Source organism: Ricinus communis, chromosome 1, assembly GCF_019578655.1.
Source record: "Ricinus communis isolate WT05 ecotype wild-type chromosome 1, ASM1957865v1, whole genome shotgun sequence".
NCBI classification, from domain to species: Eukaryota; Viridiplantae; Streptophyta; class Magnoliopsida; order Malpighiales; family Euphorbiaceae; genus Ricinus; species Ricinus communis.
Window position 1 is genome coordinate 35,028,416 of NC_063256.1, and position 11,919 is coordinate 35,040,334.

General features: G+C 30.9%; 1 protein-coding gene across 1 annotated transcript; it reads right to left on the minus strand.

The window, feature by feature from the left end:
* Positions 1–1,625: 1,625 nt before the first annotated feature.
* On the minus strand, positions 1,626–10,327 carry LOC8279868 (COP9 signalosome complex subunit 2). Its single transcript, XM_002532534.4, has 12 exons — positions 10,133–10,327; positions 9,850–9,942; positions 8,832–8,910; positions 6,597–6,837; positions 6,451–6,525; positions 6,230–6,364; positions 5,069–5,256; positions 2,758–2,826; positions 2,582–2,672; positions 2,358–2,492; positions 2,143–2,255; positions 1,626–2,009 (listed from the first exon to the last, which is right to left on the minus strand). The coding sequence occupies exons 1-12, from the start codon at positions 10,140–10,142 to the stop codon at positions 1,919–1,921; spliced, it is 1,320 nt and encodes a 439-aa protein (XP_002532580.1). The 5' UTR covers positions 10,143–10,327; the 3' UTR covers positions 1,626–1,918.
* Between the last annotated feature and the right edge of the window lie 1,592 nt (positions 10,328–11,919).

Consider the following 11,919-nt stretch of genomic DNA (forward strand, 5'->3'; position numbering starts at 1 on the left):
TGACTTAACAACTCTAATGCTAACTCAAATATATATATATATATATATATATATTTTTTATTATCGAAATTATATTCATATAAATAAATTTCAACCGTTAATCTCACGATACACTAAATCAAGTTCACATAAAAATACATTGCTAAAATTCAATTAAAAATTAAAACTACATATTAAGTTTAAAAATAAAGTCAAAAGTACAAAATCTATTTAAACAATTAGGATTATTATTAAATTATACATTGGAGTAATTATCGAAAGAATTAATAATCAATCAAATAATGCAGTAGGACATATGACATCCCTAACTCCTGCCAAAACCCTCTTGTCAAACCTAACAAAACTAACAACATTTCAACATGAATAACAGAAGTAACAACAATTCAAATGAAATCATGTTGATTGATATCTAGAAACAAACACTTTTTCATTGACCAAAATAGCTTTTACTTAATTCTTTAGAATTTTTATGAATTATAAAACTAAAAATTGAACAAATGAATTATAAAACCAAAAATTGAACAAGAACTTGTGCTTGAGTTCATTAAGAGTTGTACTTAAAAGAAAATTAATAGTTTTTTTTTTAAATTTAGTATTTATAATTCATTTTCTTACAATCGATATATTTTGTATTATTATTTTATATAAGATATTTATTCTACTGATATGTATTTACATAAATTTATTATTTAATTATTTAAATTTTCAACAATTACTTCAATTCTTGTAGGGTTGTATTCTTGTAGTTTTCCAATATCCATAAACTGCTTGGATGTGTTAATAAAATGGACTGAATTGTTCATACCAAATAGTTAATCTACACTAAGTTGAAGATAATTATTATCATCTTAATTGAGATTAGTAGCAGTCATTTCCTTTAGTAAAGAAAATTACATTCATTTTGGTTAGTCCTTGTCCAAGGGAAAAACAGAAAAAGAGTCATTATTTTACTTAATTTTCTGTAAAGTAGAAAATTGTTTTCCCTTAACAAACTCTTCTATTCCCATCAAAAGCCAGAAATCGGACCTCCAAATTCAATAATTACACGTTTCAGAGTGAGAAAGGATTCATAAATTATAGCTTTTCCAGCTTTCATTTAGCAAAAGCAAATAATTTAGAAACACCTCATAAGGGACACCATAAGCGTAATAAAATTGAAAATTGGGTCTGTTGGAAAGGTTGTTGCCAAATGCCACCCAACTACCAGAAAGCTTGATAAACACATGCCTACAAATTTGGGACAAGGTGACTGGATCGGTGTCATCAAAGAAGAGAAAGCTTGTTGAACTCGAAAATGGCTTTTTTTTTTCTTTTTTGCAGAAACAAACAGAGCCCCAGGTGTCAAAGATCAGTCAAGATCAAAAGCTTTATCTAAATTAAAGCATATGCCCCAATTGAGCCGAGCCCACCTCTGTTTTCCAAGCTGAGATAGAAGAACATCTACACTCTTGTGCTGAAGAATTAATTCAGATCTCCACTGTTTTTGGACCTACACCAAGTCCCAATCAGGAGTACTACCTTTCTTTTGTGCATTCTTTTAAGGATGCCAGAGTCATAATAATAATAATAACTTTCTCCTGTCCTTATAGAAGGCGGCAGTTGAAAAATCAATCGTAAGAAACAACTGGCAAAAAAATGGATTGATTGAATGTGCAAAACCTGCCAGAGTGGACTTTTTCTCAAAGTGTCAAAATTATTTGTATACTATAGATTATACATCCTCTACCCTCATTTTTCTTTGAAATGCACCAGCTGTGAAAGACAGCTCTTCTCAATCTAAAGGTTTACTTCTAGAAGTAGCTTCTATAACACTGGTTTCACACAGAGAAGGCAAAGTTCTGTTGTCGATACCACCAAAATATGGAGAAGAAGATTGTACCTCCCTCGGATGAAAATCACACTACCTAGAAACACAATCTCAGTACACGCGATTGCTGATAGTTTGATAAAGTGATCTAAGCTGTGTGTTCCATTTATCAATGGCAGTATACTTCTTCATTCCCTTTGACCTGCAAGCCATTTTATAACTATAATGATGGCTGCATCAATGATGATAAAAATTTGTACATGAACATTTAAACAACTGCCAAGTCCAAGCCAATCAGAGAACTGGGACACAAAAGTAAAACAAGGACAGCATACCTGTCACCACGCTCTAATAGCCTGTTCACTTGATCAATATGCCCATCAATACGATTGTCCAATATTAGTGAAACCAACAGCTGCTCAACATCTTTTTCTGGCACATTGAGTTCCTGCGAGATAACCAAGTTCAAAACATCCCACTTTTACAGGATCCTCATAATAACTGGCAGTGAAAACTATAGTGTAATTAAGAAAGAATTCGCAGCCTTCACCTTCGATATGAAAGGAATCCGAATTCTTGTATAAGGCTTAATAAGCTTGAGCAGCACTTGAGTTCTGACATTCTTCAATAGATCTTCAATATAATTCCGTATGAACGGATCATCCATTATTGTCCTTCTGTTACTCTGAGGAACGTCCAGATAGCAAATTAAATGCAAATACAGAAACGACTGGCAAGTCATGACCAAATTCAATCAAAATACATTAAACATACCTTGAGGATTTTCTCAAACTCCAATATTTCATTTCGTTGATATGCTGCTATTAGGTTTGTCATTGCCAAAATCTCAGGGTCATTTTTATATCTGGTTAGTAACCATCATAAGAGAGGTGCACAAGTGAGACAGGAGGAGGAAAAGTATAAATCGTACAATGTATATAAACTCTTACGGCTTTGCCTCTTGACCATCAAATGGATTCACTTCAGATTCCATCAGCATATTAGCCAAAACCAGGTATCTGTCAATTCATAAGTAATAATGTAACTAAATGATGCTAAAACAGTGCAATGGGAGTTCCCAACAAGGAGAAATATATTGGTGCTGTACCAAAAATGCAATGCAAAAGCAAGATATACCATCTTGAATAGCAAGAAGACCTGTAACCAGTCAAATTTAAATTATTTTTTATACGAATGCTATGAATTAGCATGCAGACAAAACATTGTATAGGAGAGCTGTGGTGATCTGTAAAGTAATCTTCAACTTTACATGGTTTTCATACATGCCCCCAGAACATGCTCTGGAAGAGTCAGTAGGGAACAAGCACATGCATGCAGATATAGCTGCATCCCAATATTGAGTGTGTGAGAGAGAGAGAGCATAGTTCTACTATCCCACATAATGAGAGACCATAAATGGTTTTCAAGTTTTTTGTCTTTATCTGATACACCTGCTACATAATATCTAGGGGTGCGCGCGACTAAACTGAAGAAAGGAGAACCCAACCAACCAGCTAAGTTTGATTATTAGTTTAAATTGGTCCGACTCGGTCTTGAAGATACAAAAAGGAATTAAGTTTTCATTCAGTCCGATTTTTGCCCAAAAAATTTTGATACAACTGAACCACCGAAGTTTATATTCTTTCAAATAGTTTTAATATATTCTCGGCAAACCTAACCCTAAAACACTAACAGCTGCTTCTCTCCTCCCACCCTTTACCTCTCTCATACTAACACTAACAGTTATATTTCTTTCTCTGTCCTTTTTCACTTTATGATTATTTCCTTTTTCCTATTCTAGTTTTTCTATATTCTCATTCTCTGTATTTTTTTTCTATTTCTTCTCTCTTCTTCTTCTTCTTCTTGTTCTTCTTTATCTTTACTTCTTTGTGTTCTTGATTCCTTATTGTTATAACAAGATAGAATGCTGGTTCTTGAATTCTTTATGTTTCTTATCCATGCGGTTTGAGGCAGTATAATGGGTGGTGTTATTGTTTTCTGGCAAATGCAAGTTCCTTGCATATCCCTAGGATGGTTGGTGATTTGTTTTCTGAATAATGATTGGTGGTCATTCTGTTACATTTTGTTTTTGGGTTTCAAACTAGATCTATGCTTTTGTTAGGGACTCTAATTTTGCTTCTTTTTGGAGTTTTTTGAATCTCAAGGTTCCAATTTTTTCTTGTGATCTGTAAGAAGAGAGCTTCAAAAGGGTTAACTTAGTTCTTGAGCGCCCAAACTAAAAAGCTGAGAGCCCATTTAACACAAATACTCTATTTTTTCACAACGTTAATGTAGAAATCAAAGTGAGCAATTATTGATAAAATTTAAAAAAAAGTGAACTATTCAAATTTTAGACCAAATTTAAAACAAACAAATAAAATAAATAAGCCCATTAGGAGGTCCAAACTGAACCGAACTGAAGATGTTTAGTTTGGTCTCCTTTCCAAGTTCAGCTCAGTTCGGTTAGTAAAACTAGGAGTTCGGTTATTCGGTTGGGGTCCAAACCAAACCAAGCGATGCTCATCCTTAATAGCATCCATAAAAATGAAAGATAATTTTCTCACCACAATTCTTTAACACCCGTACACAATATTATATTGGAATATAGAATTGTCCATGTTTCAATCTCATAAATTGGGTTTACTGATGTGGTTAAGGAAAACATCAACAAAAAGAAAATTCCAAGAATCCAAATGGTATTTCTGTAATTTCCAGATTTGCTGGAAATACTTGTTAAAATTCATTTTAGGAGTCCTTATTATATTTTAAGTTTAATTTTAAGTTTATATTTTTCTTAGTTTAGAATCCTCAATCCAAGTAATGTTAGGATAAGTTTAGTCTATATATACCTAGGCTTGTAATAATTGAGGGTGGAGATTTCAGTTTAATAAAAATTACAGCAATGTTGCTATTTTGAATTGTGTGATTCGATTCTTCCCTAGGTGTGATTCTGAAGAAACCTTCTCTTTAGATGTAACTCCTAAACCTTCTAAATGTTGACTCTTAGACAATTTTGTTTTCCCTATTCCTCTGTTTCAGATCTGAACTTTTGTTCAGATGACCTACCTCAATTTTAAACCCCTTATTTTCTGCAAATTTACCTGTAGAACAGCTTACTCCAAGTCTGTCCTACACCATTTGCTTTCTAATAATTCCAGTACTTGACATTAATCTTTTCAGATCTCATCTAAAAAACATATAAGCTGCACATGCATGTGTCAACAATAAAGAGAAAAAATTAAGAAGAGATAGCAAACATACTTTAGGCATTGTATGCGTCTTTGGTTCCCAGCTTCATCATAGTTTTTGAAAGCTTCAAAGAAATCTGTTGCAGCCTCAGCCCATTGACGCTCTGCCATATGCATCTTCCCACCACATTCCCGAATTATCCCCATGATCCTTGGATGTGGAATTGCCGACTTGATTGCAAGAGCTTTTTGGTATAATTGCTGGTAAACCAAAGCATAGAAAGACATCAATTTGAAGCCTCAAATCAGAGCGTCTGAACATTATGTTGCAACCACCATAAGGAGAATTGAAGAGTCGAGCAGAACTTGAGAAATATACAGCAAAAGCAATAATGCCCCATTTTTATCTTCAATAAACAATAATCAATGTGTTTACTATTCACATGAAAGTCCTGCTGAAAATTGACAATTTAGTTAGGTGCTTACAGCTCAGTGCCAGCCTGACAACCTGTTCTTAAGATTGATAGCATCTGTCCATTTTTCTGTTATAGCATATGCCAGGCCTACAAGTTATTTGCGAGTTCTCCATGTAACAGAAATCCTGCCTAGTCGTTACAATTATATATGTAGATGAAGGTATTCTACAAAATATGTTTCATTTCACCATTAGTTCAACACCACATAAGAATAATTGTTGGCTTCATATAAAATCAATAGATTAGATTAGCTAATAAATTACCTTATCATATGCTCTTAGCCTAATTCTTAAAATTCTTAGGTTTGATCAACTTCCCAACTGATTATACAATCAACTTGTCATTGAACAGAGCACTATATTAAAAATTGGACAGAAGCACCATCACTTAACATGCTTAAACTAGTTCACCGTAAAAGCTTTTTCTCCACGTGAGCTGTAGAACTATTCATGAGCCAGTTAGAAAACTCGACCATATTTAGGTAGATGGAATGAAGAAAGTAAAAGGTAAACCTAAACTAACATTGAGAAAAGTGGCACGAGATGATCTAGTGGCTCTACATATTTCCAAAGACATAGCCCAAAATTGTTTGGAGCAAAGAACAAGAATCCATATAGGCAACTCCAATAGAATTCGGTTTAAGGCTTAAATGAGTTTAGGTTTGGCCTTTTCCTGAAAATAAAATTGTTCTCAAGATATGAAAAAGACTAAGCAGAAATATTGGGGTATAAAACAAGTACACAGGAAAAAACCCTCACCTTAAGCTTTTTGTTGTTCTTGGTCTCAGTGTACATTTGAATTTCAATTGCATATACCTCCAGGAGTTGACTGCCTTTCTTTTGATCATCCGTACCATCTTCTCGTTGACAAGATTTATGGAGTTCTTTCAGAATCTGATCATGTACAACAATTCAATCTCATACATAATTAATAGGTGCAAAGAAAATAGCAAAAAAAACAAATAACTATGACAAGTTACCTTGCTCATTCGCCCATATTCGCCCATATCAAACCATATCTTGCAAAGTTTAAGATTTGTCTTGAACCAAAGTCTCTGCGGAAGAGAGAAGCTGCATAAACCTCCTCACATAAGAAGATCTTAACAATGTTTATAATATATCTTACCTCATTCTTTGCCTCTTCCAGGGCCTTCAGGGTGGTCTGATAAAATTCTTGAAGGAGGCCAAAGTTCTGACTAGCTGATCCAGAAACAAAGTCCATTATGTTGTTTATGCATTTCTCACTGTAGTTACGTGTGACCGCTGATTTAATGTATGTAAGCATCTCTCTATAAGCATCCATCATTTCTTTATACTTCCCTAAACGATAATAAAGCTTGACAGTTTGTTTTAGTGCTTTAAAACCCCTGTTAAGATGAAGAGCAAATGTCTGATTATGATTAAAATGGCTTGAAACAAACATAATACTCTCTCGGTAGGTGAACAAACACGCAAGGTTAAGCAATCTCAAATAAGAATTGTATAAACAATGATAGCATACAGCTGAAGGAATAAAACACATATTAGAGACATCAACCAATATCTTTTCATATGTTTAACACACAAATAGCATATATAACAAAATACACACTACTGCTCATATATATCACTCACACACCCTACTTTGCCTCCAGACAGAGAAAAAAGCATTTACAAGGTTGTTCATCTATACAATTAAGATAACTATCTACAAGGATATTGCATGAAAAGACAGCTCCAAACCCGTTACAATTTTAAATAACTTCAAGCACACAAGGGCTTTGCTAAGTCATACACCTTCCATTAGCTAGAATAAGATCACACTAGCTACTGACTCTTCACATGTAAGAAATGAAACTAATAAAACACACTTCACATATGCGCTGTTAATTTGGCAATGCAACAAAAAGGTTCAGTGCACACGTGCTTTTCCTCAACTCTAAGACAAGGATTTTATTAATTTTTTTATTATCTAAACATATGAGAAAAAGGTGTCCAATTTCTTGTTAGTCTTTAATTCATCGTTTATTCTTAACTCTTCCTAGTAAATTGATGAATTTTATGTTTTGCAATGTAGGAGACCAAGCATATAGTTATCAGGATTTGTAAGTGTCTTAAATACAAAGCTATAATTTTCCTATAAAACAGGAAATTTCATTGTGCAAGAAATGTGGAGAGAGTCAGCATATATTTAAGAGACAGAATAACAATTAGATCATGCAGTGCATTACTTTGAAAAAATTGGAAGAGGATGCATAGATATTTCACTTATTTCTGCTCTTAGCTCTTAGTACATTCATGATCAATACCAGAAGCATATGTGTGATAGCAAGCGCCCACTGTGCAGGATTATCAAGCTTAAAGACTCATAACTAATTGAAGATTGTATAGACCTTGTGTCAAAAATTTCTTAAAATTAAAATGTCATAAGTGACATCATCAAAGCCATAAAGCAGCACAAGCCTTGGGTGCTTCAAAGTCATGGACTAAACATGATCTGGAAAAGAAAATACTTCCACCCTTTTCTTAGTTCAGAAGATCTTTTATATGCCGCCTAACCAAACAGCGGGGGATGGAGAAAACAGACGCATGAACCCAACCCCACCAGATTCAAAGCTAATTGAGTTGTATCATATGAAGCCTATGACTTTAAAATGAAGCCCAAAAAAATAAATGCAAAGCAAAAGTAGTACCATTAAACATTCTGACTTTCAATTGAGCTCTATTTGCAATTACGATGTTTTGATATTTTATGTAAGTTCAAAAACAATTTCAAAAGGGAGCATTTTAAAACAGGTCAAGTTTATCCCAGCAGAGAAAATGATGTCATGCAACCAACAGTTCAACAAGGAAAATGGCCTGAAAAAGAGAAGTCTCCATTGTAAGGATGCAATTTGAAGATCTTGCACATTTCCAAACTCAAAGTCCAGTTAGTCAAACCAAGGGAGAATTATGCAGCCAAGAAATTTCAACCCATTATATGTTTTATACTACAAGTAATGGTTGTTTAAATGATTGGTAAATTGGCTGAAAATATGCAAAAACAGGGTTTAAATCAGTCAGTGTGTTCTTTCAACCCTCAAATCATAAACTCAATTCTGATGGAACTTGCTCCAATTAGGCTAGAACAACTCTTACATTAAATTCTCAATCTCAAGAACCAAGAAACATAATCATATCTCCTAATGTGACTTCCTATATTTTGCATAATGTTGGCTCGGCCAAGGCCTCTTCCATACTTCTAATTCATTATATCTCTAACTCCAATGCTAAGAGCACAAATAATAAAATGGAAAACCATGTGCTCAAAGTAAAATGGAGATCAAATGGATTTGAATGCATAAAAATATCACAGTAAATATCAAAGTTCTACAGTACTCACCATTCTGCCTTCTCTGGTTCCATGCTAACAACTTCAGCAAAACCTGCAAGTGCTGCTTCTGGGTCTGTTTCGACCAAACCTTTTTAAAGAAAAAAAAAAAGGAATTACAAGTTAGCAAATAAATAAAGAATGAAGTGAAGACAAAAAAATGCAAAGTTCCCATCATAAATCTGACAGCAGACATTTTCAACAAAACTTTAGTTAAAATTTATTATAACTAGTTGGTAGTTAACTAATTATACATAATCATAAGATCCAAATTGCAGAACATAGATTAACTCAATAAAGCGACTTAATGAAAATAAAGATTATATGGAAGTAGTCCAGCTGAAATAATACGATTACATAGAAAAGTGGTACAGCAAAAAAACAGATCATAAATTGAAAAACATATTAAAAAGAAAGTCACAACAAGATACGTCTTTGTCCTAAGAGATGCTTTTAATCACCAAAATAATTTAATAATATTTTGCCTCAAAATAAATTCCTAGGAAAGTCACATAAGAAATAATCTCATTCCATTAGACCTAAATCCTTAACAACATTCAAAAAAGAAAACAATAGTGATCGTAGCAGAAAACTTTGTTTAAACTTTAAATTTGATTGAATTATTTTTATAACAAGTCTCGATGAATTGTTTCAAATAGTATATGTTATATAATATAAAATTTTGTTTGATCCAGTAGTAGATGTTACAGTTTACTTACTAAGCAAGGGGTATCTTACCCCCTAAATCTTTCCCCACAGAAAATAAATGATTTGATGAAATGCAAATGAAAAGAATAAGTTTATAAATTAAATAAAAAAAAAAAAGAGGAAAATGCCCATAACTTTGATTACTCTACTAGTATAAATTAAAAATCTGCAATATCAACCTAACATGTATAAAAGAAAGTAAAAAGTAACTACAATCAAACAATTTTAAGTAACTAAACAACACTTATTTATATACAAAATATATATCTAAAATAAAGAAGAAATTTATCAAAATCTGTTAATAAATAAATTAAGAAAAAACCTTTGGAATTGTAATACTGATTCTCAATATCAACATCTTGCTCCTCGGGCTCATCGTCAGAGTACTCGAATCCATAATCTTCCATATCTGCATCTGCACATTTCTCATTATTGTTATTATTTACCAATATTAAACCCTAACAACCATTAGCATAAATCAATTAAAATGTAATTAAATCCCTAAGCGCAATAGTTAGTCACTGCTTAGTGATGATTGATGATTGTCCAAGAAAAGAAATAACTAAAGTTAATTAGAAAAAAGAAAAGGAAAACAAACGCAGTACCTGAACCCATGATTATTAGCAGCAGAAAAAATTGGAAGAGTTTTAGATTTCAGATTAAATAATTTGAATGTAGAAAGCAACTCCGATATTCTGAATCAAAAGCCCCACTCTCTCACTCTCTAGGGCTTTCCGTCTATATTATTATCTCTCTGCTTATGGTTACACGGTTTTGCCTGTGTTACTCTTGTTATTTTAGTACTTCCATTAATGTTTTTCCTTTTACCCTTTACTTATATATAAACTAAGAGCCATATATTTATAATAATTTAAAATTACTTTGATTTTAGTAATTTAAATCAATTAATTATATATTAGTATTTAATTATTGATTGATAAAAAACTATTTTTATTTATTAAAAAATTTATTTATTTTTAAAATTTATTTAGTGGTATCTAATAATTATAAAATTCACTTATATAATTTTAATTTATATAAATAATTAAAAATTATAAATAAAAATTTTATAATTTAAATTAGTAGTATAATATATAATTAATTAATTAAAATAATATTAAAATATATTTTTGTAATATAGATTATCATAATAGTTTTATGAAAAATCATATTTAATAAACTAAAATAATCTTTAAAAAAAAAAAAAACACTAATAAAAACAAGAAATTATTACTATTTGTTCTTTATATTTGTTTATATTATACCAATTACTTTTCGATATTTAAAAATTATATTTTTATTTTTATATTTTATAATTTTATACTAAATATTTTTATGTTTTATAAATTAGTAAAGTTATATTACCCTTTTTCTTAAGATTAAACAGTTGATGTCATATATTCTAATGAACCAAAATATTATTTTCAAACATTTTATATTTGGTTGGGCTATTAGTTTTGCTGGTATATAAATAAATTATCTAAATAAATATTTGTCCCATTAATTTCTATGGTTGTAGAATTATCTTATTTAAATATTATTAAATCTAATATAAAAGATTAAATTATTTTAATTTTCATGAATAAAATTTACTACTGTAATTTCTTCAAGAAAAGTGAAATGGTATTTTAATTATTTCTTTTTAAATGAAAAATAGTATTTCAGTTGATTTAACTCTAATTTATAACTAAAAGGATTTGACTGCAAAAAAGGAAAATGAATTTTTAAATGGAGTACTTGGTTGTCTTTTAAGAGGGGAAAAAAGTAGGGAAAGGGAGAATAAGGGGGAAGATGAATAAGAAATAAATAATTTCAAAAGTTCAAATTATTTGAAAGAAACTTTTAATTTTTGTAATTTATTTTTTTTTTATTAATTTCTATTTTTATTTTTTATTTTTTAAATATCACATGCGAATAAATTCTTAACTGAATCTTATTCACCACGCAGCGATATAGGCTTTTCATTATAATTACAATAATGAACCGAATATATTTTATAATATATTATATTCATAATCATAATTATAAACCAATTTATGTAAATTCAACATTTTATAAAATATGCTATGTGCTATGATTACAGTAAAAATTCTATAATTTTAAGTGGCAAATATGGTTACTTAAAAAACTTCTCTAGTGTAAGGTACTTAATAAATGATGCAGGTTTTGTGATTAATACAAACTTCACTAAACTTCGGTTTCTTTAATACTATATCAATGGGTAATTTTGACTGTAATTTTTAGCTTAAGCATCTTTTCGCTATTTCACAATTTTTAGTATATAATTTCTTCTTATATAGAAAGAGATATATAATTAAAAATTATTACTTCGTTAAAAAGTATCAAGTGGCAATGATTTAGCTATTTTTATTCCGATCAGTTATTACTATCA

Excerpts from the sequence above, each read along its gene's own strand:
- LOC8279868 (XM_002532534.4), bottom strand. Across the intron at positions 2,256-2,357 it reads GGATTCCTTTCATATCGAAG|GAACTCAATGTGCCAGAAAA; the intron begins GTGAAGGCTGCG and ends GTTATCTCGCAG. Across the intron at positions 2,010-2,142 it reads CTATTAGAGCGTGGTGACAG|GTCAAAGGGAATGAAGAAGT; the intron begins GTATGCTGTCCT and ends AATGGCTTGCAG.